At 40.5% G+C, this 26,893-nt stretch overlaps 1 protein-coding gene across 1 annotated transcript; it reads right to left on the reverse strand.

Moving 5' to 3' along the window:
- Positions 1-10,740: 10,740 nt before the first annotated feature.
- On the reverse strand, positions 10,741-24,088 carry LOC124063934. The gene is made up of 8 exons (XM_046398102.1): positions 23,857-24,088; positions 21,741-22,875; positions 18,790-18,924; positions 14,824-14,998; positions 13,629-13,727; positions 13,355-13,446; positions 12,771-12,911; positions 10,741-11,266 (listed from the first exon to the last, which is right to left on the reverse strand). The coding sequence occupies exons 1-8, from the start codon at positions 23,997-23,999 to the stop codon at positions 11,096-11,098; spliced, it is 2,091 nt and encodes a 696-aa protein (XP_046254058.1). The 5' UTR covers positions 24,000-24,088; the 3' UTR covers positions 10,741-11,095.
- Positions 24,089-26,893: the final 2,805 nt, after the last annotated feature.

The following is a 26,893-nucleotide window of genomic DNA, read 5'->3' on the forward strand; positions in this document are numbered from 1 at the left end:
CATCTAATTAACTGGCTCTCAATGTGCCATTGGAGTAAGATCTGTCTGTGTAAAAACAAACCAGCTCAGTCCTTCTGATAAAAGATTTGAGGGTACAAATCCAAAGTTTCTTTTAAAAGAACAGTTCGCTCAAAAATTATCTATGCAAGCTTGCTGACGGAAAGTCAGGTTAAGTTGCTTCATTCACAAAACATTTCTAGAATTTCATAGCAAAACAATGATGCATTATTCTTCTAACTGAAGAAGCTGGGTCTTGATTAAAAAAAAAGGGAAAAATATTACTCCATACAGCTTAACCGGCATAATCCAAGTCTCTGGAAACCCCAAGATACTAAACTGATTTGAAAAGATGTTTTTTTGCCATTTTTTGAAGCTGAAATGGTTAGTGTAGCTGCTCAGCTTAAATCTTCTAGGTGGATGCATAATCTAGTATAGCATATGATGAAGGCGGAGCCCCTCTGAAAGTCAGCTAAATGGGTGGAAAAGCCCAACTGACTGGTGACAGTTCCAGAGATCAGAGCAGGGGACCAGCATCGGGACAGCAGGAGTGGAGATCAGTGACTAGACAGTTGGACTGGTCGCTGATGACTGAACAGAAGGATTGGGCTCCAGCAACACTGCTCCTAGTAAGGAAGCCAATGATACTTGTCCTCAAACTGCTGGTTGCTGTATCACGGGGCCCGAAGGTGGCAGCTACATCACAGGGACCAGGATTTGCTGGGCAGCAGAGTGGGAGGCTGGTTGTCTGGTGGTCTGGCTGACGGTTGCTGTCCATTATAGTACAAAGCATTTGATTATGGTGACCTAAAATAGCTCCTTGATCTGAGAGTACCTGATGAGAGGTGTCTAATGTGGAGTCTGTGGGATATATGTTACTGGTCAGTTCGTACTGTTATAATGTCACAACAGGAAGAAAATGTGAAAAATTAAAGTGAAAAATAAAGCTGGTGTAATATTATTTGTATAAATATACTGTGCTCTGTCTCGTCGCAGCAGAGCTTTTCCAGCTGGGCTGGATGCGTGAGTCTGTTCCACTGTCAATCTTTAAACAAGGCTGACAAGAAAAAAGAGTCTTCTATAGTGTCCAGTATGTCAGTATTTTAGTATTCCTTTCAGAAGATTCAAGCGATCACAGTAAGTAATCACATGAAGATGGTTATGAACTCAGTAATTCAATCCAGGTTTTCTTAATTTAGCCATGAGCATGTTCACATAAAAGGGAAAGTGTTTGTAATATGTGATCCATAGCAATTATGGAAATTTCTGGCAGCTGAGTGGCAACAATTACAGTTTTAACCTTATTCGTTCAGCTGCACCCTAGCAATATCAAACAGACTTGGGAGCAAATAAATGTAAAACATAACTCAAAGCATTAGGTACAACAACTACAAGGCTTTAATATTTCAGTATGCAAATACTCAATGAAATGACTTTGACAGTGCGCGCGGCCAATAGAAAAAAATGACCTGGAGAAGAAAGGAAGGGGTCTTCCTACACAGGAGCTGGTCCTCAGCAATAATAAGGGTTACTCCATTATGGAAAGGATGTCTCCTCCAACTCCAGTGGAAGTGGCAGCAGAAGTACATAATGTGTTTCCTATCTTAAGCAGTTGAGGGAGAGACATGCCACCACCCATATACACTGTAGAGGTAACAGTGAAATCAATCACATTCATTAGAATGTCCTCTGGTTACTGATCTTGGATTAAATAGACCATTTACTTATGTTCCCAGGTGAAGGACCTAGGTGAAGAGACCGTGTCTGTCTGCTCAGAAAGCTTTTTTTTATATTTGTCGGTAAATGGTTTATCTTTAACTCTTGCTCATGGTGGTGGACTGCACATGGCACTAATAACCACACTATAGATGAATGTATTGGGGCATCTGACCCTTACACCAACAGGGACTTAAATAACATCACATTCTAAATATATAGACAAATAACTCTGTCCATAGCTTTGTCAAAGCTTTGCAGCTATATCAGCTTCCACTCATCTGGGAAGGCTTTCCACAAGACTTCAGACTGTTTCTTTGAGGATTTTTTGTCCATTCATGCAGCAGAGCATTTGTGAGGTCAGGCACTGGTGTTGGACCAAAAGGCCTGGCTCGCAATCTCCGTTCCGGTTCATCCCAAAGGTGCTGGATGGGGTTGAGGTCAGGCCTCTGTGCAGGCCAGACAAGTTCTTCCACACCAAACTCACAGTCATGCTGGATTAGAAAAGGTCCTTCCCCAAACTGTTGCCACAAAGTTGGAAGCATAGCATTGTCCAAAATGTCTTGGTGTGCTGAAGCATTGAGATTTCCCTTCACTGGAAGTACGAGGCCAAAGCCAACACTGAAAAACAGGTCCATAAAGAGTTCTGGATACTTTTGTTTATATAGTGTATTTCAATTTATCCTACAAATGTATCAATTCTCCATTGCTATGATGTTGATTTTGCAAGAGGAGGGGAATCTTCTGAGTCTGTTGCCTCCTCCTCTTTTCCAAGAGGATCCCAAGTGTCAGTGATTTAACCTTAATTCAAACAGGCTGGTCAATGTGACACAATGCTTAAATGTCACAATAACATTGCTTTATTTGTTTTGGGTTGGAGCAGACAATGTGAGGTCTCTCTAGAAGAGGAACTTGGAATAAGAAATTGAATACAAAAAGGTACGGGAGAACAGATAAGATTTTTTTAAATTAAAAGGCATCTTGTTTTGTTTTAGGGGGAAAAAAGATGGCCTCTGATGTGATGGCCTCTCATAGCCCTGCCAAGGGTGATCATGTTGATCAGCATCAAGAAATGCAGTTTAACAGACAGAAACAATACATATTGTACAGTTACCATGCCCTGCTGTAATCTCTGGCACACTGTAGACTCCCTGAAAATATGGGAGTGAAGGACTGACTAGGCCACTTTGCCTAAATGCTTGTAACCATACGCAGAAGGTGATAAGTCACCTGCAAAAAAACATTTGGGGTAACAATACTTTCACAAGGCAACAGTATTAAAGTCAATGTAACATCACCGTCATCAACTCAAAGAAGTCCATGGAGAGAAAGAGTCCAACTGTGACATTTTTGCTGTGTGAATATTTTCACAGGAAAAGGAGTGAAATTTGAATTATCCAAGCTACTGCATTCTCTGCAAACACTCAATGTCAGTGCAGGCAATGAGCTGGCAATGTGTGAATGGTGTGAATGGTACTGCGCTAAATGAAAATAAGCAAAAAGGAGAAAAAAAAATCTGAAGGTAACATATTGCTGTTAATGTAAAATGTGAACTGTACATTACAAATTGCAATTGCAAAATTTACTTGAATATTGGGGTTATGGAATGAATATTAATAAAAAGAACATTAGTTAACATCAGATCCTGATGTTACTGTCTGCGTTACGTGGCTGCATGTCAGGAGATTCAAATAATCTGTGACTTTGAGCTGCAGTAATATTTTCCATATCAATGATGTATTATTTCACCCACCCAGAACACATAGGCAATTAATTAATCAGCATGTCATGCCCATCTGTACGCATATATAAATGCATTCTACCCATAAAATGCTTTCAAAAAAACACAGACACAATCAAGTCAGGCAGGAATTTTCAGCTGCACTTCTTGTCTTGCCATAAATGTTTTTCTGGTCTTTCTAGTCTCAACAAGAAATGCATTTGCAGCTATGAAATTAGACAGTGACTGCATCCGCATTCTACACAGCTTGATGCTGACATGATTCTGGCAACTCTATCAGCAGACTTTAAATGCGTTTATAAAGTGTTGCCCGTAGTAACAATATCACAGCGATTTAATATAGCTGTAGCCAACAACATTAGATAGATTTTTTTGGCCTCAGTCAGTGTAAAATTATCTGCTGTCATTTGTTCGACATGATAGTAGCTGAATAAATGTTCTGAATAAATGTCTTCTACTTTGCAGAAAGGAAATGGTTTGTTCTCAATTGTATATTCAGTATTAATTTAAAAAAAAAAAATAACAGTGAATATGTTCTCCCAGTTATTCAGGTGTACAAGTGAATGGGCTCAAACCTGTGAGACCAGCTCACAGCACAGCACCAGCCTGCCAGTACACATATTTAACACTCTTGTGAGTAGGTGTGCCACCTGGCCTGTATGACACAGGATTGTTGCCTATTACTAACTTTTAGTTAGCACATACTGTGTTTTCACAAGCATGGAATGACATAAGAAATAAATGAAGGGTTTCTTCAGACATGTAGTGTATGAGTGCTAAATCAAAAGAGAATGCCATTTAATAACCTGCAAGTTGTATGTGACAAAGTTACAGTTTACAAATGTCTGTGAATATTTCCAGCTCATGTCCACCAATAAAAAGATTGAGGCTGTCCAGATACAGATGTGAATGGCAGTGGGACCATGAGGGGATCAGTGCTGTCCGTGGAGTACAAGGTAAACTGTAGTTTGTCATTTTCTGTTGTTCACAGTGGACCGTCTGACCTGAAGGTACATTTCTCTCGCTCTGAAACAAGCAGAGCTGTTGAGATCAGTCTGTCAGTATGTCACAATGCATTGTTCAGTCACCAACAACAGTGATCTCTGTGGTATATCAGAGGGCCACCAAATATCACATGATATTTGGTGGCCCTCTGGCCTGTTATCTATACACCTCTAAATCACTGATATATTCAAAGATGGATGATGCGACTCCACTTTCTCCCACTGTACAAAACTGAAGCCAAAATATCCCAGATACAAATGCTGCCATCTTGCACTAATGACTAATGAACCTGCAGCTGTGCAGCAGTGATTGGGCAGTGGAGGTACCAATCGCGAACAACGCTCAGCTGTCAATCATGAGACTTCATCCCTTTTTTACTGTGTCAAATAACCAAGTAGATCGAGATGTTTTGGCTTCACATGTTGTCCATCTTGATATACAATCAGTGCTTTAAACAGTTATCACTGTACAGCTTTCAAGTCTTTACTAGCCGACACTGTCTTCTACTTTCTACTCATGTAGAGATCTAGTCAAGCTCCATCCATCTCCTAATGGATTCATGATGTCAAGTCTTTTCTGAAACTGGAAAAGATCAGGCATGAATTGAAGGGTAGTACATTTTTAACAGTATCGGTTTCACCTGTGCCTTTCTTGCTATGTCAAACGTGTGCACCTTACTACTAATGTCCTTGATACACCAAGACATAGGTTTCCAACAAAAGGTTTCTTGTGTTAAATTTGTACTTGAACACACTGAAAATGAGATGAAGCTGAAGGGTGACTGACTGCCTTCAACTATGATTCAACTAAAAGGTCATGGACGAGGACTGATTACTGCCGACGCTGTTGGATACAACCCAAAAAGCCACAAGCAAAGGTCAGCCACAAGCACTCCACAATGAACCAACAACAGCCAGCTGTCAGCTTAGTGTGTCAGAGCCCTGGATGTGTTCATTTTGCCAGTTGAGTGGGAAAAGCCTATGATCAAGCTACAGGTTGCCCTGAGTTTACTCTTTGCTGTAAATACTCAATGCTGGCTGAGGAAGTGGGACTGAAATGCAGACTGAAGAGATGAGAGATGAAAGTGAGCCAAGTGTTAACAATGTAAATGTAGTCAGAACAGACGAACCATACCCAAAGAGCTAAAGCAACACAGGCCATGAGAAGAGGGAAAAGACAACAGACAGAACTGGCAAACAATGTGGTCCTGTAGAGTCTGGTACTTCTGCTGGGGCTGATTATTAATGGGGAGCAGCTGTGTAGGCAGGTGGTGTGCAAAGAGGTTAACTCAGCAGTGGATGAGTGAGGAAAGTGTAGAAAAGTGAGTAAAATTATATGATGTGCTAGTATATCTGTCCAGTCTGAATGCGCTTAAATCAGTGGTGTTGTCCAACTTATTTTCCCACATAATAAAAATGTTAATGTAATGTTAATTTAATGTAAATAATTTAAATACATCAAGTAGAAAGACATGGAATACAGAGAGAGAATCGTGTTACGTTATAGCAGTCATGAACCTTATAACAGTGTACAATATAACTAACATTGTCAGTGATTTCTGTGCCAGTAAGAATGAAACATAGCAGAGAAATAAATATCTAAATACATCTTCCACCACTGCCATATCCCTGTAACATCAACTAAATGACGTTACTGTGAGTAACTGGCTAGCTCAATTTGGCAGAGTTTTTTTTCCTCATTTGTGATTGCTGTCCCAAAATTACAATATTTTTCTTACTTTTCCTTTTTATGTCTCTATCAAACACTCATAAACATGGAACATTTTTGGAAATGTGAGTTCTCTGACAAAATGAAGAAAAATCCAGAAACTTTTCAGTAATCTACAAATTGCATTAACTTCATCGACTTGACAAACGCTGAGACTGACAGTGACCTCATGGACAGCAAATCACACGCTGCCATCAGTGCCCGAAGGCTGCCTGCCCAGCTGGAAGGTTTCACTGTTGATTCATAGTTGTTCACTCCACTAGTTGAATGCATTGTCTGTCATGCAAAATCAAACCAAAAATCACTGATGGTACATTGCGGTGATAGCTGCACCCAGGAGGGATATTACCTTCCATCCATTTTCTATACCGCTTATCCGTCAGGGTCGCAGGGGGAGCTGGAGCCTATCCCAGCTGACTACGGGCGAGAGGCAGGGTTCACCCTGGACTGGTCGCCAGTCAGTCGCAGGGCCAGGGATATTACCTTCAACACGAAATCCAGAGTGCTTGTAATTCGATGGATTACGTTTCCAGTTATTTTTAACATGATTTATCCTTTGAGCCCAATATGATCCTGTGATAAAGAGTGTTATATAAAAATAGAGTAGTGTAATAGTGTAATATTAAAATAGAGCACTAATGGTCAGTGTTGCTCATCTGAGAGGCTGTGCCTGTCCTACCTCTTATTTGAAGCTGACAAATGTAAATCTGTGAAGTTGAAAAACTTACCTACAGAACCAGAAAACTACTTTGTCCAAAGATTCCAGCCTACACAGTTTCTGAAAAATCAAGGCGATCAATACATTTTGGCTTTACTTCGAGGAGCTATATACAGTCGGTGGTTTGCAGAATGCTGGTTTGGCTAGTAACAAACCAGAAACCTAGAAACAAACCAGTTTCAAAGGTCCAGTCCCTAGCATCTTATTTAGTGTACAGAGCATAGATGAGACAAGTGAAGATGATGTTAAGCCTAATACGGCTTTCATTTGGCTTCTCTTGTGTTTATAGGTTTAAGAAATAACTGCAATGTCCATTGCTGACTATAAAATTTTACTAAAGAATATGCAAACAGATGGTTTGACATTGAAGTACTCAAGCTAAAACAAGACAGTGAATACAGACATTAAAAATACTAAACTATCTTTAATTTGTCTAAACCAGCCACTATAATTAACACCACATCTGTTAAGGGATAAAGAAAAAAATAAATGTTTGTTTTGAATTAATATAACTTATAATTACTATAAATAAGGTCCACTCCAACACTCAGCCCTGGGCTGGTGCTTGCCAGCGAGCATCTGGTAGTTGGGTCTTAATCCATGAGGCCTGTCTGGACACAACCCGAAAATGCAACATGCGGGGAGAGGCACTGGGGTTGGGTAGATTGCATGCAGGGTGGTAGGCAAAAGCAGAGACCTGGTCATGCTGACCCGTAGCATCACAGACTGGTCCAAGAGACATGGAACGTCACCTTTCTAGCAGGGAAGGAACCTGTGATTGTGTAAGAGGCGAAGCGGAAGCACCTAGACAGGTTTACACACATTTTGGAACCAAACTCCTCCTCCTTCTCTGGAGTTGCCCAGGGTGAGAGGCATCAGGTGGCCATGGGGATACTCACAAAACCCAATTTATCACCACTATATTGGAGTTGTCCTCGGAGAACAAAGGGTCACCTCTAAGTGACTGCTTGTTGCTGAAGGGAAGATTGCCCGTGCACTGGGTCAATCAGAGTGTCCGGTGTCCTTTGGGTGGTATCTTGGAATGGATTCCATCTCAGGACTTCAGGTTTCACATGGGCAATGATGGAAGAGCCCGGAAGAGGGTGATCGGGAGGAACAGCCTGCCTAATCTGTACCTAAGTGGTAACTTTTTTTGAACTTTTGTGCTAGTCATGGACTGGCCATAACAAACAACACATTCGAGCATAAGTGGGTCCCATAAGTGCAGCTATGGGGTACATATGGGATACTATGCTTACCACCTGCCTAAACAGCTGCTCCCCATTAATGATCAGCTCCAAAATAAGTACCAGACTCTACCATACTGTCTGCCAGTCTTCTCCCTCTTCTGATTATTTGCCTGTTGTGACTGCATTTACATTGTTAACACCTGGCTTGCTTTAATCTTACATCTCTTCATCCTGCATTCAAGTCCTGCTTCCTCAGACAGTGTTCATATATGCTCAGCTGGCAAAATAAACATATCCAGGGCTCTGACACACTAAGCTGACAGTTGGCTGTTGTTAGTTCATTTTGGAGTGCCTGTGGCTGACCTTTGCTTATGGCTTTTTGGTTTTCGCCCAGCAGCATTGGTGGTAATCAGTCATCATCCATAACCTTTTAGCAGAATTACAGTGAACAGCAGTCAGTCACCCTTCAGCTTCTTCTCATTTTCAGTATGTTCAAGTACAAATTTAACATAAAAACCGTTTGTTGGAAACCTAGGTATCAGGGTAAAGAGGAGATTATTTGTAAGGTAAACTCACACCAGTTTTTAAAATGGCAGAAGTTTGGTGAAATTTCACGTTCCGCTTGTTTAAAAATTATCTTGACCTGTCATAGCAAGAAAGGCACAGGTGGAACCAATCTATTTTGGGTTTTTTTTCCATTTTAAGTATCAAATACAGCTAAATTTAAATAGAATCGGTCATCCGTTAATGCTATTAATTCCAGCTGCATTATGACGTGTCAAAATGTTCATTGTGAAAAAGACAAAATAAAGCCAACAGCAAATCATCCTGACTAGTGACTCTCTAAGGGAATGGGGAGGCGGAGAGAACAAAACATTTCTCATCAGTGTATACAATATAGTGTAAATACTACAGCCCCTAATGTCATTGAGGTTGAGCTTTTGTTTTACTTTAATGGGACTCTCTAAAAGACCACTGGTATAAATTTTTACTTTTTGTTCATAGATTAATGACACAAATGCTTCTGTTCTTATCTTTCTGTCAACATCACTGATGATGCAGTCATCTGGATTATGTAAACTACTGGACTTCGGCAGTTGACAATGTCATCCAGGGTTTAATACCCATATTTCATGTGAGTTAACATAATGCTGTGTGTAAACAAGCCTGTATGCTTCTATTGAAAATCAATAAAATACCAACTTGGTGTTATGGTCAAATGGCTGTCTGTGAAGCTTGCACACCACTTTAAATATTTGATTTATTTGAATTTATATTGAATTTATTGTAATTATATATTTTTAATCAATTAAACCAAATATCATGGGCACAGTGGGTTGTCTTGAGGTATTTTTGTATTCATTCTTGTAAAAATATGTTATATGTTACTATTTTTAAATGAAATGAAATGGTATAAATGTGTTTCCTTTTTAATGATTTGGCCTCTTTAATGATTCAGCCACTATAATTTAATTTTCCTTACTCATATGACATACCTTATGACACCTTTAAAAAATGGCTCTTTCTGTCGTGGGCCTCATGCTGTCTTTTATTTAGCTGATGCTGCCATTTGGTGGTCTAATTTGGTATTACTCCCCCCAAACCTCCAGATCGGCATGTGTCCTTGAAATTCTTCCAAAATACCGAAAGTATTTGTTCCTGCCTTTAGAGAGCTTCCTTGCTTGCCTTCATTGGCTGTCAGCTTTCCTTTCTGTTGGCCTCCATCATTTTTTCAGCTGACCTAAAGGGGATTACCTTTCTCACCAACATGTAGTCAAGTGGATCAGAAAACAGCCAGATGGGACATGAATTCACTTTCCTTGTCTGGCAAAGAGGATCTTTTGCTGAAGGGTTAGACTGACAATTTACAGTTTAGTGATTTACTTAATTTAGGGTCAAGTCAGGTAATTTGGAAAACTTTCTGGCACATTACCAAGGAAAGTTGATGCTTTACTTATTGCTTTATTGCTTTTACAACATATGGCTCTTTCTAGGAGAAAATATGTTGTCAGGTGAAAAACTTTTGTGGAAATTTTGTTATTTTGCAACACATCAAGAACCCCTAACTCACTCTGATTACATTTTCAAGACAGCTGGTAAAAATAGTTAAAGATGGCTCATAAAATCTCCAAACAAATCCACTTAGATAATGGCCTCTATTCAGCACTACATTAGCTTGAGTCTTACCATTTAATTTGATTGTAACAAAACATTAAAACAACACCATAAAATGACACTAGCACTGATCCGCCATATAAGACAGTAAGTGAACATTTTGTTATAGAAGTTGATGTGTTGGAAGCAGAAAAAATGGACAACTGTAAGGATTCGAGTGACTTTGACAAGGGCCAGATTGTGATGGCTAGATTACTAGGTCAGAGCATCTCTAAAACCGCAGCTTTGTGGGATGTTCCCAGTCTGTAATGGTCAGGACCTACCAAAAATGGGCCAAGGAAGGAAAACCAGTGAACGAGTGAGAGGGTCGTGGGCAGCCACGGCTCACTAATGCAGATGGAGAGCGAAGGCTGGCCCATGTTGTCCAGTCCAACAGAAGATTTTAAATGCAGTGATTCTAAATCCTTATGAAGCTGTCTAGTAAAAATAGTTCCAATATCCTGCAAAAGTCACAATTTCATCAAATAAGGGACAAAAGTGAGTAACTCTGTCAACTTTATTTGTAATTCACATTTTAGACACAGTCCTTCACAATGACAAAGAGGACACCAAACATGTACATAAAAACACACATACCACAGGAAACAAGCGCTACTAAAGAAGTTATTGAATCAGATGATGTCATTCTGAAATCAAGCTATGACAAGTGATCACATTATTTAGCGGTTATTACACAACCTAATACCAATCTCTGTCATTCCCCTAGTTTGATAGATGTTCCCATGTTAACTGGTGTCCTGAGCTGGTTACTTGGGGTGGTCAGAACCATGCAGCAGGTCAGGTGTGTGCCCGCTGCTGTTCTTATGCTTGCTGGGTAGAGGGCTCTCATCTTCTCCCTGCAGCCCCCAAAACAGAGCTGCCATGGGGCTCAACCTGAGCCGCCACACTCAGGCCAGGCTTGTCTATCCCAGGTTGCTGTGTGGTTTGGTTTAACACTGAGGAAGGAAGGGGCCCTGTGGTGGTGCTCTCACTGAAGCTTTGGACTGTCACTGATGACTAGCACAGAGAATACAAATGTAAGGTAAATTCATGACATGTACATAAATATAGACAACTTGAATTAATTGTTATCATTTCCATTTAAATTTAAAACACAAAAGGTATATTTTGCAGGTGGCAGACCAAAAATCTTTCAAGTACGCAAGAACGCAAGTTAGTTCAAAGAGAATGACAAAGTCGAGTCTTTGGTCAATGAAAAAATTAATTTGGATCAGTTTTTTTCTCAATGACAATAGCATTCATCATCGTAACTGTTACAGGCAGCTTGCCAGCTAAGCCATTCCAGCTCTTATTATTAATAATAAGACTAGCTATTAATTTATTTTAATTGTCTGAAAGTGCAGTCAATGAATAGTCTACAAAATTTGTTAAAGAAAGAACACTGAAAACATGAGCTCACCAGATAGTGAGCAAACTGGAGCGGAAAAAATATGTAAGGAGGAGTACAAAGTAACAACAAAACCAAATCATGGATCAGGACTTTCCTTTAGGCTAATACTGCAGGTAACAGCTGAAATATATGAAGGGGAAGATGAAGGCAATGGCTTGGTGACATTAAGATGCTCAGCTGCCAAGTTTCAACACCTCAGAAATAACCCTTTCTAAAATTTTGCTTCCTACAGAAAAGTGTAGTGGGTCCTAATACAAAGGATAAAGTAAAGCACTTTTGTCTTACTGTCTGTGCAATGCTATGCATTTTCATGTAGTTTACTGATTTATTGTATTATTTCAACAAAAGCAGAAAGTGAAATTTAGTGGGTGATGTTATGTGTGATATGATGCACAGCCTGTAGGGGGAGTTCTTGCACTAATGTCTCAGTCATTAGATCTACTGACTTGAAAGCTGATCAATCCCTGTTGTTTCCAACTCGATTTATGTCTTCCAGGCATGCAACATAAGCAGTGCTGGAATAAAAGCCCTTGTTGTCAAGTTCAGTTTCGATAACAGAGCTGTCCTTTGTCAAAGAAACATGAATTTTGTGGATGGATCCGTTATCATCACTGGAAAATTGACATAGTGTGACTGGACTGTTGGAATTGTGAGGTTACTGTAAGATATTCTGCACAGCAATTACACTAACACTCATATGACATGAAGTAATAATAATTAATTAAACACAGATATAAACACATAATAAACACACATACAAACACACAACAATTATTAAAACACACAGAATGATTCCCACAAGTATAGAACACAAAACTGAGAATTTACAGAATTACGTTGACATAAATTGACGAAGTTAATGGAATTCTCTAAAAAAAAACAAAGAAGGCTCAGAGGACCAAATTATTCACAAAAAATGGACAACATGAGCTATAGGAAAATATGAGGAAGAATAAAGGAAACCAAAAACAAACACCAGGGAATTTCTGGCTTTTGTACAAGTAAAGAACAATTAAAGCAGTCTGGCAGTATGTTATGGAAAACACAGAAAACACCACAGTTCTAATACACGGAGGATAACCGCAACAGCACAGGACCCAGAGAACTCACATTGCCCACAGAGACCTCACTGCCTGCCACTGTCTTCTTCTTTTTGGCCATGCTGGGATTCCAGTGGCAAACCAGACTGTCATTCTGCACACTGTAGTTCTTATGGCCAATCAGCCAGTACGTGTTCATCTTGCCTTTACCCTGGCAGGGAAGGAAAGACAAAAGAGGAGATAGGAGTAACACCTGTATGCTATGATCTGAGAGGCATCTAATCATCCCCATCATCTGAGAATTCTGCTACCAATTGAGAAAATATCTTAAACACTGGAAAAATCAAACCTAAAAAGGTTGCGTGCATGAGTAGACAGTACTTGGACTGTGTATGTTTATGTTGATTTGGGGGAAATTACCCTTTAATTTTGCAAACTTTCTAAATATGAAGCCATATATGAATTTACTTTCTCATTATGATGTGACAATTCAGTCTTTTTATTGCACAGCTGTATATTTTCAGCCAGCTGTTGAATTTTATATAAACCTATAAAATGTCATTTAAAAACAAATGGCTTGATGTAACATCAAACCCAAGGTTAGATTTCCTCATTACAACACAGAAAACTGTTTTCATAACACGGCTCATTTACCTTAACCTCAATCTCTCCACGAAGCTGCAGCTCGTAGGCGTTGTCTTTGATCAGGGCCAAGTAGGTTTCTGAACTGGTGTGGATTTTCTGAGCTGACACACAACAACAATAAATACTGTAAAACACAGCTGAGGTCTGGCCAACTTAAGTTAAACGTGGATCTCAATACCTGAAATCCCCGTTTTTTCACAATGAAACCGAAATCTTTCATCCAGCAGTATCTAGCTTATGTGTCTGATGTGTGTTAGTGTATTGTGTGTCTAGATACACATACGCAGGCTGGTGGACTCCATTCTAGAGGCCGTGTTGACAGTATCTCCAAACAGACAGTATCTTGGCATCTTGTAGCCCACTATTCCTGCAACACATGGTCCTGTAGAGTACCAGAGATCACCATATCACAACGCAACAGGGCTGGAGAAAAACACACTGACTATAGTGTTACTTTGACAGCTTGACCGGTAAAAAAGGATTCAAATGGACATTCAAATTTAAATAAAAAGACAAATCTGACACGAAGAGCAACAAAGTTAGTTTCAAACTAACACATGTACACGCTGCTTGTTATACACACACACAGGAGCATGTAATTACATTCCTCCTCAGTTAAATATCAGTGCATTTGCTCATATGCAGTCGGGTGGAGCCGAGGATGGGACAGAGCATTGGGAGACAGTGGAGGCTGAAGGTCCAGGAACCACATACTCAGTGAAGACCAGTGTTACTGTAAACTTCACTTACAGACATCTGTAATCTCCTGGGATTTGGAGACTTTGGCATGTCACAACCTACCATAAGTCCAACATGTCAGTTCTTTCATTAAATTCCCCAATTCCCCTGCCAAGGAATTATTAAGTAGGAGTTTCTGGCAAATTGTAGGTCCCCTGGGGTCATGAAACTACATGTCCCTTTCCATCTGTTGAGCTGCTATCCTTATGTGGCACTGTGGCCCATACTCTGTGTGTCCCGCTTCTGCAATTAAAAAAGGACCCATTGTGTTCAATGGATTATGTTGTGAGCAAATTTAAAAATTTTGCTCTGTAGGGAAACAAGATTAAGCTTCAAAGAGTTTGCAAAATTTAAATGGACCGTGGATATCACACATATCCATTTATTAGCTTTCTGGATAAGTTAGAGCAACAGCTGCCCCAGTAGAATATTTGGCCTCAGGGTGTCGCGAGAGGAAAGGTCAAGGGGTCATTGGGGTCACAGAGAATCATCCTCTATGAACCATCAATATGTCTATGTATTTTTGCTGTTAATCTGCTACTGGGCAAGAAAACTTGAAAGTTACTGTCCAAAATAAATACATAAATAAAAAACTACTGGATGGCTCCCACAGCAAAGCACCTGGCTGAAGTATCACTGAGTCATTGTACTGACCAACACCTCTGACGATCCCTGTATGAAGGACCATTTTGTACAGGTAGAGACCTGACCTGCTGCGTCTCACAGCGAGTTCCCCTCACCTGTGTGAATGCCGGCTCGGAGCTGCAGCCTCTGGTTGGGCATGTGTGGGATGGAGACCTGTCTGACAGCTGCCACCAGATCCAGCGCCATCTTGGCTATCTCATCAGCATGTCTATCACCGTTCCTCTCAGGCAGACCGCTCACCACCATGTATGCATCCCCGATTGTCTCCACCTGGTTTCATAGTTGTCATTGTTTGGTTACAGTCTTGAATTTTGTTTGAACAAACTGGTCTCAAACTGAGACAATGATACATGGACAACTCAGGGAATGACTTTGATATGTTTTTCTAACAGCTTTCATGTTTTTTCCAGTTGAGAATTAGAAATAAAGAGCAACAGCAGCACAGTAAGTGGGTAGCCATGTTTCTGGAGAAATATGGCTGGATATAACCATAATACATAGAAAAGTGCAAGACTTTGGAGCGAGAACTCCAACTGTCCAACTGTGTTTTGACACTTTTAATTCAAGCAAAGTATTGTAATGGGACGACATCAAACAGTTGCGAGATATGGAGAGAGCGCCACCAATCATATGCATGTCTTTGCCTGCCCTGTCCTGCAACAATATTTGATATATATGGATTCCATATTTCAGCACAGTCCTTTGAATACCAGTGAGATTACAAGACCTCACTTGCTCTCTCAGCAAACTTAAATGTTTCTCTTTAGAATTATAAGAGTTGCAGGTAAACAGATAACAAAAACTGGTTTTAAAAAAATGCACTACAGACAGGAAAACAGAAGGACCACTGGTGAAATCTACAAAATGGAGATGGAGACGGATCTAAACCACAGGAAGAGAGCAGTGAACTGAACAAAACATGCAGATGTTTTGCTGAGATTTCACAGGAGATTGCAGGGTGATTAGGATATTCCTAAGCTAGTTATTGCAATTTTGTTTGAATTATCACATAAAGAAAATAAAAACATAATTTTTCAATCCTTGTTAAATGCAGTTTCAACTAAGTCACCCTTATTCACCTTTAAAAGAACAGTTCGGCATTTTGAGAAATGCATTCATTTGCTTTCATTCCAACCACTTAGCCTGAACACTGGAAACAGCTAACCTGGCTCTGTCCAAAGTTCAAAAATACACACAGAGATTAATACCATGTACCTCTGCAACAGAAGTGTTGGTTTGGGGAAGTTACTTGATGGATCTGTTTCTTGATGAGCAACAGCCAGGTGCAGTGACTGCACTGCATTAAAGAGTGTATTGTATTGTATTACATTTTGCTGTACTCCCCAACTCAGCCAGCTTAAATGGGGCACTGTCAATATTGGCACATATAAAATCAAAGTAGTAGTTGGAGATGGGGCAGTGTTTTCATTAATGATTAAAAGAATTTATTGATTCAAATAGACATTTAACCTTTTCACAGAAAGAAAGTGCCTTCTTAATTCTGATCTCCATTCTTTCCTGTTTCAGGGTTGTTTCAGGGCTGGTGTGCAGTGGAACAAGAATGCAGGTGACAGAGGTAAGTGATTTAATAGCAGCCAAGTGGGTGTACAAGACTTATGGAATGATGCATGGGTCAAAACCAGAGAGAGCAGTCCAAATGGGTAAACAAATCCAACAACACAGGAATCCAAAATCCAATATCAGGCAACAATGTCAAATAGGCAGGTCAGGCAGAAATAGTTTCAAGTAAACAGAATAAAATACACAGGCAAGAGAGCCAAGTCGAGACCACATGACAGCATAGACTAACAATCTGGCAAGGACAGACTGGGATTCGTCCAGTTGAGTTATCTACAGGACCGATGAGAGAAAGTGGAAACAGGTGAGTGGACAGAGTAGGCCAGGTAAGTGCAGGGCAGATGAGGTCAGTAAGATCAGATGTGTAATCACATGGGACAGTCAGGTGATGGGAAAAGGAGGGAAAATGCAAGGGAACCTGGTGGATGAATGGTTAAATACAAAGAATTTGTTTGAGGGAGTTGAAACGTGGCTGGAAAGAGGGACAGAGAGATGGACTGTGTCAGTTCGCTAGTCTAAATGAAATTAATGGGTTAGAGTTTTCAGTGTCACAAAAGTGACTCTTCTAATCTGGTTAGATCACCATGGTAATGTGCTGTACACCTAACCTGGATCGGAGGAGGTTATATTAGGAGTTTTGGAAAAATGGCTAAAAATAGTGCTATCCTTTCATTTCTTTCAATTCTTTTCCTGACATCGTTCTCTGCGAGCGGTATAGATTCTCAACTGAGGGACTGCATTATACAGCAGTCAGCCATAACATTATAACAACTTGGTAAATCTGAGTAAGTCCCTCTTTCGCCACCAGAACAGCCCTGACCCGTTGACGCATGGGCTCCACTAGAACTCTGAAGGTATGCTGAGGTATCTAACACCAAGCTGTCAGTGGCAGATCCTTTACGTCCTGTAAATTGCGAGATAGGGCCTCCATGGATCGGACTTGGTTTTCCAACACCTCAAACTGGTGGTGTTCCTCAAACCATTCTTGAACCATTTTTTCCAGTATGTCAGGGCACATTATCCTGCTGAAAGAAGCCACTGTCCTCAGGGAGTACCTTTCCCATGAAAGGGTGTACTAAGTCAGCAACAATGTTTAATGTCAATGTCAAATGATGCACCAAACACCCTGTTTAGTAGGAACAGAACCCAAAGCAGAACGTCAAGGTTAACAAAGAAAGCTGATAACCACCGTCATGATACCTCTGACTGGGACTGCAGGATTTATCGAGCCATCTCACTCAAAGAAAGACTTGTGATGTCCAACTTGCTTAGTAGTATAAGTTCCTGGTGACCAGCATTCACCTGACTTGTATTATAACAGTTTGTACTAGTTTTTCACAAAATAAATGTGGTGCATCATTCCAAATGAAACTTTGCATGATGTTAACCGTGATAATCATTTATCTGTCTCACGCACATTAGCACAGGGAGAACAATGAAGACTCACAGTTGGACGTTTTCTGTAGATTTTGAATGGCAGCATTTGACCAAATGACTGGGCAGTACTGGGTGCAATAACATTAAAAAACAACAGCAACAAAAACAACAACAACAACAGCAACAAAAAAAAAGAAAATCAGTGATTGCTCTGATCAGTTGAAGTGTGTAGGTGTTTTTGTTACCAGTGAGCCAGCATGCTCTAAACCTGCTGATGTCTGTAGTGACTGCTATGAGGACATTTTTCTCCTGCTGTCATCTTCTCAGGCAGAGATTACTTCTAAGCTGCACACTATATCACCCCCATCAAGCTCCACCATTTTTTCCTTCTGCAAATACGGATATTTCAGGCTGCAGAAAACATTTAACCGGCTGCCATTATGTTAACATGTTCTGCATAAAGGCAGTTCTTCACTGTGGCTGGTGACGTGTGATTTCAGTCCCGGCTGATTTCTGCGTCAGAGAACCTGGGAGGCTCAGCTGCAGCTTATCAGACTAATTAGCAATCCGAAAAACTTACCAGTAACAAGCTGGGTCTCTGCTGCACTGAAGTGGGACTGGGGCTCCAGCTAAACATGCACCAACTGTGTGTATCCAAAAGCAGTACACTACGAATTTGTCCACAGCCCGACAATTCATTTGTGTAACATTCAGACACATCTGAACCACTTCCATCAGTTTGACTTTCTGAGAGAGTGCAAATATTAAGGTACTAATTCAGCATCATTGAATGTTATGTTCTTTTTGAGATTGAGATGTTCAGATGGGTATCACTCATATGACTGTGTGTGAAGTAAAGAGGTGGAGTCAGGACGTGGTTAGCCTAGCTTAGCATAACAGCTACCTTGGCTCTGTCCGGTGTTCGGAAACATACCTCTCAAGACTCTCAAGAGAATATCAGGGATTTTACATGTCGGAACTTTTTCTTGATGAACAACCGTACACAGCATCCAGGGGACTTGTTGTTACAGTGTGGACAATTAAGCAAATATCACATATTTTTCAAAATGTTAAAGGAATTAAGTGTACAGTGTGTAAATTGCTACCTTGTAGACGTCATAGGAGTCGATGCGTGTGTCAAAGCACATGTAGAGGTTGTTGAGCATCTCCACCACTTGCAGAGGAGTACAGGATGCAGAGATAGAGGTGAAGCCCACTATGTCTGAGAAAAAAATTGTCACCTGGAACAAAATAGATTGTGTAAAATGATTGGCTGAACTGGACAAAACTGGGCAAACATGCACACAGTGTGCCCTTTATTAGGGACACCTAACCAAACTAAAACTAACACAAACTAACACAACAATCCTAAAATAAAATGTAAAGGTTTTTCTATTATTATTTCTATTATTGAGTCCATCCATTAATATCAATGAGATTAGACTAAATAACAAAAATGACTCTTTGTATATTGCATTGAAGCTCTATAGCATCACAACTTACATCCTCTAAAATAATAATAATTTCTTGTGATATCAGAAAGGGGATTTTAAGAAAGCAGTCCTGTCAGTCTCTTCTTCCTGTCTTAACTCCTTCCAGCAAGGATGTGAAAGAGAGATGAGAGTTATGAGGAGCCCCGGTTGCCAAATGACAAATCCTTGGTTTCAGTGTCAGCCTTAAGCAACATCAGTTAGAGGTGGTGTGCTGCACAGCTGTATCATCTGTCAAACTGGCTGATTTAAATGTTCACAGAAGTCCTTTATAAGGTTTTTGTTTTTTCAAAACTTTACAATTTCTTTCATAAATAGAGTAAAAATATTTTTATGCTTTTATGCTTTTTATGCACACAAAAACTTCTTTCTCCCAGATTTTAGGGACAAACTTAATCCATCCACCTGACAGGTGGATATCAACATGGCATATCAACATGCTGATTAAACAGCGTGACTATTGTACAGGTGTGCTTTGGATTGGTCACAGTTAAAATATGCTCTAAAATGTGCAATTAGCATGCTGACTACGGAAATGTCCACCAGAGCTGTAACGTCTGGGGTGACCACCATTTGTCTGCAGTGTGACACGTCTCCTTCACATAAGAGATGATCAGGTGGTTGGCAGTGGCCTGTGAAATGTTAGTTCACTCCTTTTTAGTGTGAAGTTGCAGCATACTGGGGGGAACTGGAACACACTAACATATATGAAGACCAGGGTATCCCAAACATGCTCAGTGGGTGACATGTTTGGTCAGCATGCAAAAACAAGAATGTTTTCAGCTTTAAGGGATTTCAGACAGATCATAGGATCTTACTTCCATGTAGGATAAACCTGTGTTACAATACTCTGAGCTCCTATGGAGCCTCCTTACTCGTCATCTCCTCAAGATAAAGGATTGGAAGATCCTCCAGGATTGCATCCTGGAGAAGCATCCTCCTCCTCCAGGATGCAATCCTGGCACCAATGACATGAAGAAGCACAAGTTGGTGTAAGGAAAAGTGCCCTATGTGTTCCATCCTACCTCAGCCTCATTTTACAGGGATGTTAATTCAGCTCTGTTACTGGCTTAAAGGTAGAATAACAATGCTCCCCATTCCATTTTGGTATGTTTTACACAGTAAATAAATGAACAATTAAAATAATGGGTAGGAGTAATAAATTCAAAAGAATTGATACTGTATATTTGATTTTCCCTATAAGTGACAGAGTCAATAAATAAGTCAGTCTCAGGTATGTCTTTGCCTTTGCCCCCCAGCTCTCTCCACAATAACTGACCCGAGAGGATTTCTAGTGATGTGAGTGTTGTCTGCCCGAGTCTATTTAGTAAAGCTCAGGTGCAGGAACACCTCTAATCTCCTATGCTGTTACCATTGCTGTCTTACAGTTTCCTTCTAGGATACTACAGATCTCCAAATCATTTAAAAATGAGCCCACGGTCCTATTCAGTCATAAACACCCCCACCCCGTGCAGTGTGCGTTTGGTACAGCTGCTTCAAACCTCTTCAATAAGCCAGACACAATTTTCAGCCGTATAACTTGTTTTATCTCATCATGAATATGGAACAGGGCAATTATAGGTAATTATGACGACAATAGCAACAAAGGTAGCAAATACACAAATTCATTCATCATGTTTGCCGATCTTGCAGAGGCAGCAGCGCACCACAAACCTTACAAGCCCTGAATTTGTTTGGTTAAATGTTACAAGTGAATGCGGAGGTGTGTGGAGGGGAGAGGTTATTTTCTTATCTGTCTTCCACACAGCTGTCTTTCTCTCTACTCAGAAATATTCTAGTGATGTGTTGACTGATTAATCAGTTTGTCAGATTAATCTGATAGGATATTTTACAAAAGATATCAGAGGCACCAATTTACATTTTTGCCGTGGGCGTCCAAATCAATTGAATACACCAAGGTGGTGATTGTCACAAAATCAGTTATCAAACACTGCTCTGCTGCTAATGGTGTCAGGTTACACAGTCCTGAGGGATCAGTATTTACATACACATTGGTAACAACATGTCGTTCATGAATATAATAGCAAAAGCAAAAAACGAATACCATAACTTTGTATTCACCTTGCAGTGCACATACAAAAAATGCAGTTTTTATTTATTCATTCAGTGATTCATTTAGTACCCATGAATGCACACATGTGATTGGTGTGTATGGTGGCTGATGGCAGTGCAGCCTCCACCAGTCAACTTCTCAACTAGAATTACTGACTTTGAGGAAAAATAATAAATCTAAAAAGAAAACACAGTTTCAAAATCAAATACAGCTTGTTGTCCAGTTTGGATGTTAGGGGACTTTCCCAGTGAGAAGCTGCCTTTTGAATAATTATTAAACCTAGAAAAGAAAGATACACAATGAATGATGGTTCTTTAACTGTATTAAAAGGTTTCTCATCTTAAATTGATTTTGAAACTGTTTTTGAGAACTGTTTCTGAGAAATTTTGTTTTGTTTTTTTATCAATCTACTCTATAAAATATCCCAGGCAAATGCTTAGTTGAGCTATACTAAGACACAATGAAAGAATACACTCTCTGCTATTGCACCAACCTTTTCATAGCTCTCTGCCTCGACGTGTTTATGCTGCCGGAGCTGCTTGGCGACTGACTTGGGCAGCATTTGGTGTAGCAGATCCTCAGCCAGCTGTCTCTGGTGCTTCAGGTCTTCGGTCTTCTCCTTCAAGCTCTGCGCATAGTTCTGTATCCACTCAGTCATCTGCTTGAAAGAGAACATCACCACCGGGTAGATGAGGCAGGCCATGGCCAGTAAGCAGACCCTCATACTGAGTCCCGAAGACACGGATCGGGACGCCAACCTCAGAGCCGGTACCGCACGATCAAACAAGCACTGCTGAGTGTTTGTCAGAGCTTGAAGTCCAGTGAGAGACCCAGACAGAAGCTCGGGTCCCGCTCCAGAGATCTGCCACAGATTTGTGCCAAATACATAAGAATGTTTTAAATGCTGGCTTAAGTTTAACTTGAGGTCTACATTCTCAATCCAGCAGTCATTCAGTCGTTCTGTCATAACCCTGGCAAAGCCAAGGCAGCTTAGTAGGTAAGTCCATTTGTACTGAAAGTCAGTATAATCTGCCATGTGCTGGAAGTCCATCAACTGATGGTTGAGTTCTATGAATGTTACCAGAAGTCTTGCAGAAAGTACATCTCTCCAGTTAAAATTCTGTTTGACTTTGACTAAAGTGTCTTCTACCGTGCCCCAAACGTCAAGAAGTCTTCCAATGGCCAAGGAGTAAGCACAAGTGCCGTTTTCCCTCATGTCGTTTGTATCCAATGAAGCATTTAGTAATTCTTCAACACTTCTCCTCATCTCCTGGCAAAATCCAACCAACTCAATACTGCAAGGGAGCCCGTGGCCATTAATGTGATCCGTCATGTCGCCACAGAGATGACCAAACAAAACCTCAGAAAAACTTGCCTCCAGTGTCTTATTGCCCTCTTCTTGGGCAAATAAATGTCTCATCTTTTGAAGCTTATTGACGAGTTGCAGGATTGCTATCGTCCTGCATGAAGTCAGCTCATCGTAAGCGGCTTCTGTAGTATGCAGCAAATCAAAATTAGAGCTGAGGTCGATGGACACAGAGCCAAGCAGGGCCAGGAGCGAGAGGAGGCAGGCTGTTAGAATGCGACGAACAGTACGACTACTGCCGGATGGGGAAAATATGGAACACCTGGAAAACCAGAAACAGAACAGGTGAATTACTAAAGAAAAAGTTCAAACAAACTGCTCCATACAAAGTGGCGTCCAATCATGTCTATATCCAACACACAATGCTTTCTCAGCTTCATGCTGGGCAAACTGCTGCATAAAGCCATTAAGTTGCTTTCTTCTATACTATAAATCAGTGAGTTTATGCTACAAAAGTGCATCTGTGATTCTATGTGTCTGCACAGCTGGACATGTCTTTAACATACAGACTTTGGAAGACAAATTTTACAGATAGCAGATAGTATGAAATAGTAAGACTAAGATTGTAGTAAAATATTGTCACCTTTCTTTTTGTAAAAGCATTATTCACTTATTCAATTTATATTAGCTTTTTAAATTCTTGATTTACACACGAGGTTCACTGTATCGTCTCCCTGACATCTCTTGTCACATCGATTTTACTTTGGTTGTCTTTATATATGACAGGAACAAGAAACTGTTGCTTTCAGCTATATAAAAGGGGAAAGACACACAGACCACAGAAGTTATTATTAAGAGAATGAACACAAGGGCTGTGATAATTTGTCAAGTTGATAAAAGAAACAGCAGAAAATGTGACTGCTGATTAATCGTATTAGTTATTTATCGTGCAAAAATGCAATTTTTTTCTGATATCATCTTTTCAGAAACTGCGGTTGCTGCATACTGATAACAAAAATAATGACTAGATGCAGTCTGAAATGATACATTTAGAAGACACTTTAAATCTTAAATACATCACCTGGTAGTAAACTGTATTCTGTCAGTTAACAACATCCTGACTTTGACTTGAGGCTGTCATAAAGAAAGGCAAATGATCACAATAGTAATAATGATTATCAGGATTTCCACGAATCCAGCTGACACAGCTGCCTGCACTTGTCCGATCCTGACATGAGAAGCGTGTCTGTGTGAAGCATCCTAACGTTACAAAGTTCATTCCAGAGACTTTAGTGTGTCTCACCTGCACAGCTGACAGTCTCCGCCCGCATCCCGCTGCGCCCTCGGAGCGACCCTCCTCTTCTTTATGAATCTTCTTTTGAGAGAAGCCGAGGACAGGGTCCCAGATGCGAAACACTCTTTTTTCATCAAGTCCAGCGATGACATGAGACTCGTACGGAAGTTCGTGCGCTATGTCAGACAGGGTCCTCACAGGACAGGTAGGAGGACAGCACTGAGGAGATGTCCCGTTATTGGAAGTCGGCGGAAATACCAAGTTATCAGCAGCGTTTTGTCCACTTCCGGTGGCATATTTCAAAATAAAAGTATTAACATTAGTCGTTGAAAGCAATTACACTTATTTGGTTTTAAAGAGACAGCCCCTTGGGAACGTTCCCTAAAGATTATCATTTTGTTAAAAGATGGAACTCGAGGACTTGAGTCGTACATTTATGTCAGTCTTATTACATTTTTCAGGTATTATTTCAAACCTGTTACTAAGTGGTGAGATGTCATTAAATACTTGTAACATTAATGACATGTCTGACTTGTCTGAGTGAGATCTGTCTTCTCTGTCTTTTAGTTTTCATTAGTGAATGAATCTTGTGTTCACAGACCTTGCTGACCAAGTGCAAAAAGTGAAATGCCTCTTGAGGGGCGTATTCTGTCCCCACCTTGAGACAGACAAGATCCTATGTTGTACTACAGATTCTTTACGAATTTTACTGTACTACTACTACTTTACTACCTACTGAATACTACAAAACTATACATGCAGAAATTTCATTTTCTTTCTTTGTCTTTTTGTTTTTTAGTGAAACTAGTCCACCGAATTTCATATTGGTGGATGATGGCATATGTGGTGGTCCTAGTTATTGTCCTTCCACTTCTGGGGTTTCCTCAAGCCGAGAAAGTGACGTGTTCTTGTCCAGATGGTAGGTGTCTTTGGTTGGGGAGTCTCCTTGGAGCCTTCAGCCTCCTTCAGCAGCTCCACAGCAGGTGCAGGGAGGAGTTCATCCTCGCTCTTCTCCTCACGCTTGGAGGTCGACCGTCTTCTCTCTCAGCCTCGAGCTCAGTGGACAGCTCATGGTTGAGTGAGATTTAGTTATCAGCTCCTCCAGTTCTCTCTCAAAAAGTCTCTCCTTCTGCTGCAGGTTGTTGCTCTCTTCTGCCATCTTTTCACAGAGGGCTTCCTTCTCAGCCTTCAGCTTGTTAATGGTACTCCAGCCCTCCAACACTGTGTCTGCGTGAGACTTGATCTCTTTGTCAAGCTGAAGCTGAAGGGTGTCAGCTTGCTGTCTGGTCTCAGCTTGAACCTTTTTGTTGATCTCCTGGTATTTAGCATAGATTGTGTCCAGTTTTGCTTGGAGAGACTGGTTCTTCTCCTTCTCTGCCTGGAGCTCAGCTGTGAACTTCTCGTGGCTGATAATGTGAGCCACTTGCAGTTCCTCATAATCTTTGTGGAGAACTTTCTTCTTCTTCTCTCTGGTGGTATCTCTCACCTGAGCGGTAACATTTGAAAGAAACGCTGTTGTTCAAAGTAGCAGCTAGTTTCTGATGAACAGGTGTCCTCTGTATCAGTGTCTGCTCTGGGAGATATTCTTTTCATTTTTTTTCTGCATGTTTACATTCTAAATCACAACCTGTAATTTAAATGTGAACAAAACGGCTGCCACACTAACAACATTCAAATCAGGACTGGAAACCTGCTACTGATCCCAGACTGACTGATCTGTCTCACACAGCAACTTCATACAGCAGGACTGTTTTTACTACTGATCAGCTGAGGGCCCCAAAATTCATCTTTTTCATCTTGAAGTTCTATTTCTCAGTTCAGTTCTTACAAAACAACTGTAGTAAACTAAATAATGTCTGGAACGTTGATGTCTATTTGAAATGTCTGAACTTCTCTCCCATATTAAAAATGTTACTGATGTGACAAAAATCCTCTCTGCCTGATTAAGGGGGCTGAAATATTGTTCACTATTGCTCAGTTGGTGATTTTGCTCTGTGGTTTTCTCTGTGGTCTTTACTCTGTCCTTGCCCAATGGTCACTAAAATTAGCTGCAGGTACTGATGGAGAGCAAAGCGTTCTCATTTGTTATTTAACATTTCTTGCTACATTTTTGAAATTTGATTCGGGCATTCACGTTTCCTTCAGGACGAACTATAATCACTTTGGAAATCGCCTGATTTTTCACCTGATGCCTGGTCAAAAAGTGAATTTGTCCAATACTAAATACCTGCAATACTAAAGGGTTAATCAGCCTCAGCTGTACATTAACATGGTTCAAAGTGTTTGTCAGAATTTAAAACCTCTTATTAAGACCAGACGTATAGTCACATGCAAAAGTAATTTCTCTTAATCATCATGTATGATCCATGTATTTATGGTTATGAGAGATAACATAAGTACATTATAATGCCTGACGAGGTATCCACTGGAGGCCTAATTCCTGACTGCAGACCCCTCAGAGGACATTATCCCGCTTATACCATGGTATGATAGTTTACAGAGGCAGTGTGTTGTGTGTTACAGTCACCATCTTGTGGTGAGTATGAGGCACTGCAGAACTACGCTCAATGTTCAGACTTTTTCATGTCATTTAATTCTAGTGAGGAGTCTGCAGCCATTCCATTCATTTAGAATAGCGACCAGACAGTTTGAGTGTAACTGCTCAGTAGGTGTCCATTATGAAACATTAACTGAAACGCAGTAGCCAAGGATCAGGATTGAGTATTCATTTAGACTTTTTTGTTATTGCAATGAACAGTGACAGCCGCCCACTGCTGTTTTGCATGCACCTACACTACATTTCCCACAATGCAACGGTAGCCGGCGAGAAGCACGTACCTGCTGTTCTCTTTAATGAGGCTAAACAAAAGCTAAACAAAACATCCCACAGGAGCCGTCTAACTGAGTGGAGGATTTCCTCAGCTCAGAGCCTGACCCCGAACATTGATGAACTTGTACAAAAGATGAGACACCACCAAGTATCACACTGAGCCTCAAACAAGGATTCAAGGATTCCAGGAACTTTATTGTCATACCAGCTCACATT

The sequence above is a fragment of the Scatophagus argus genome, chromosome 8, assembly GCF_020382885.2.
Source record: "Scatophagus argus isolate fScaArg1 chromosome 8, fScaArg1.pri, whole genome shotgun sequence".
NCBI classification, from domain to species: domain Eukaryota; kingdom Metazoa; phylum Chordata; class Actinopteri; family Scatophagidae; genus Scatophagus; species Scatophagus argus.

What these genes read in the sequence shown, in the direction of transcription:
- LOC124063934 (XM_046398102.1), bottom strand. Translation starts at nt 23,999, where the DNA reads ATGTCATCGCTGGACTTGATGAAAAAAGAGTGTTTCGCATCTGGGACC. An exon ending in AGGCAGAGAGCTATGAAAAG is followed by an intron (nt 18,925 to 21,740) that starts GTTGGTGCAATA and finishes ATTTTGTTCCAG; the next exon opens with GTGACAATTTTTTTCTCAGA. An exon ending in GTGAGGTCTCTGTGGGCAAT is followed by an intron (nt 11,267 to 12,770) that starts GTGAGTTCTCTG and finishes TCTCTGTGCTAG; the next exon opens with TCATCAGTGACAGTCCAAAG.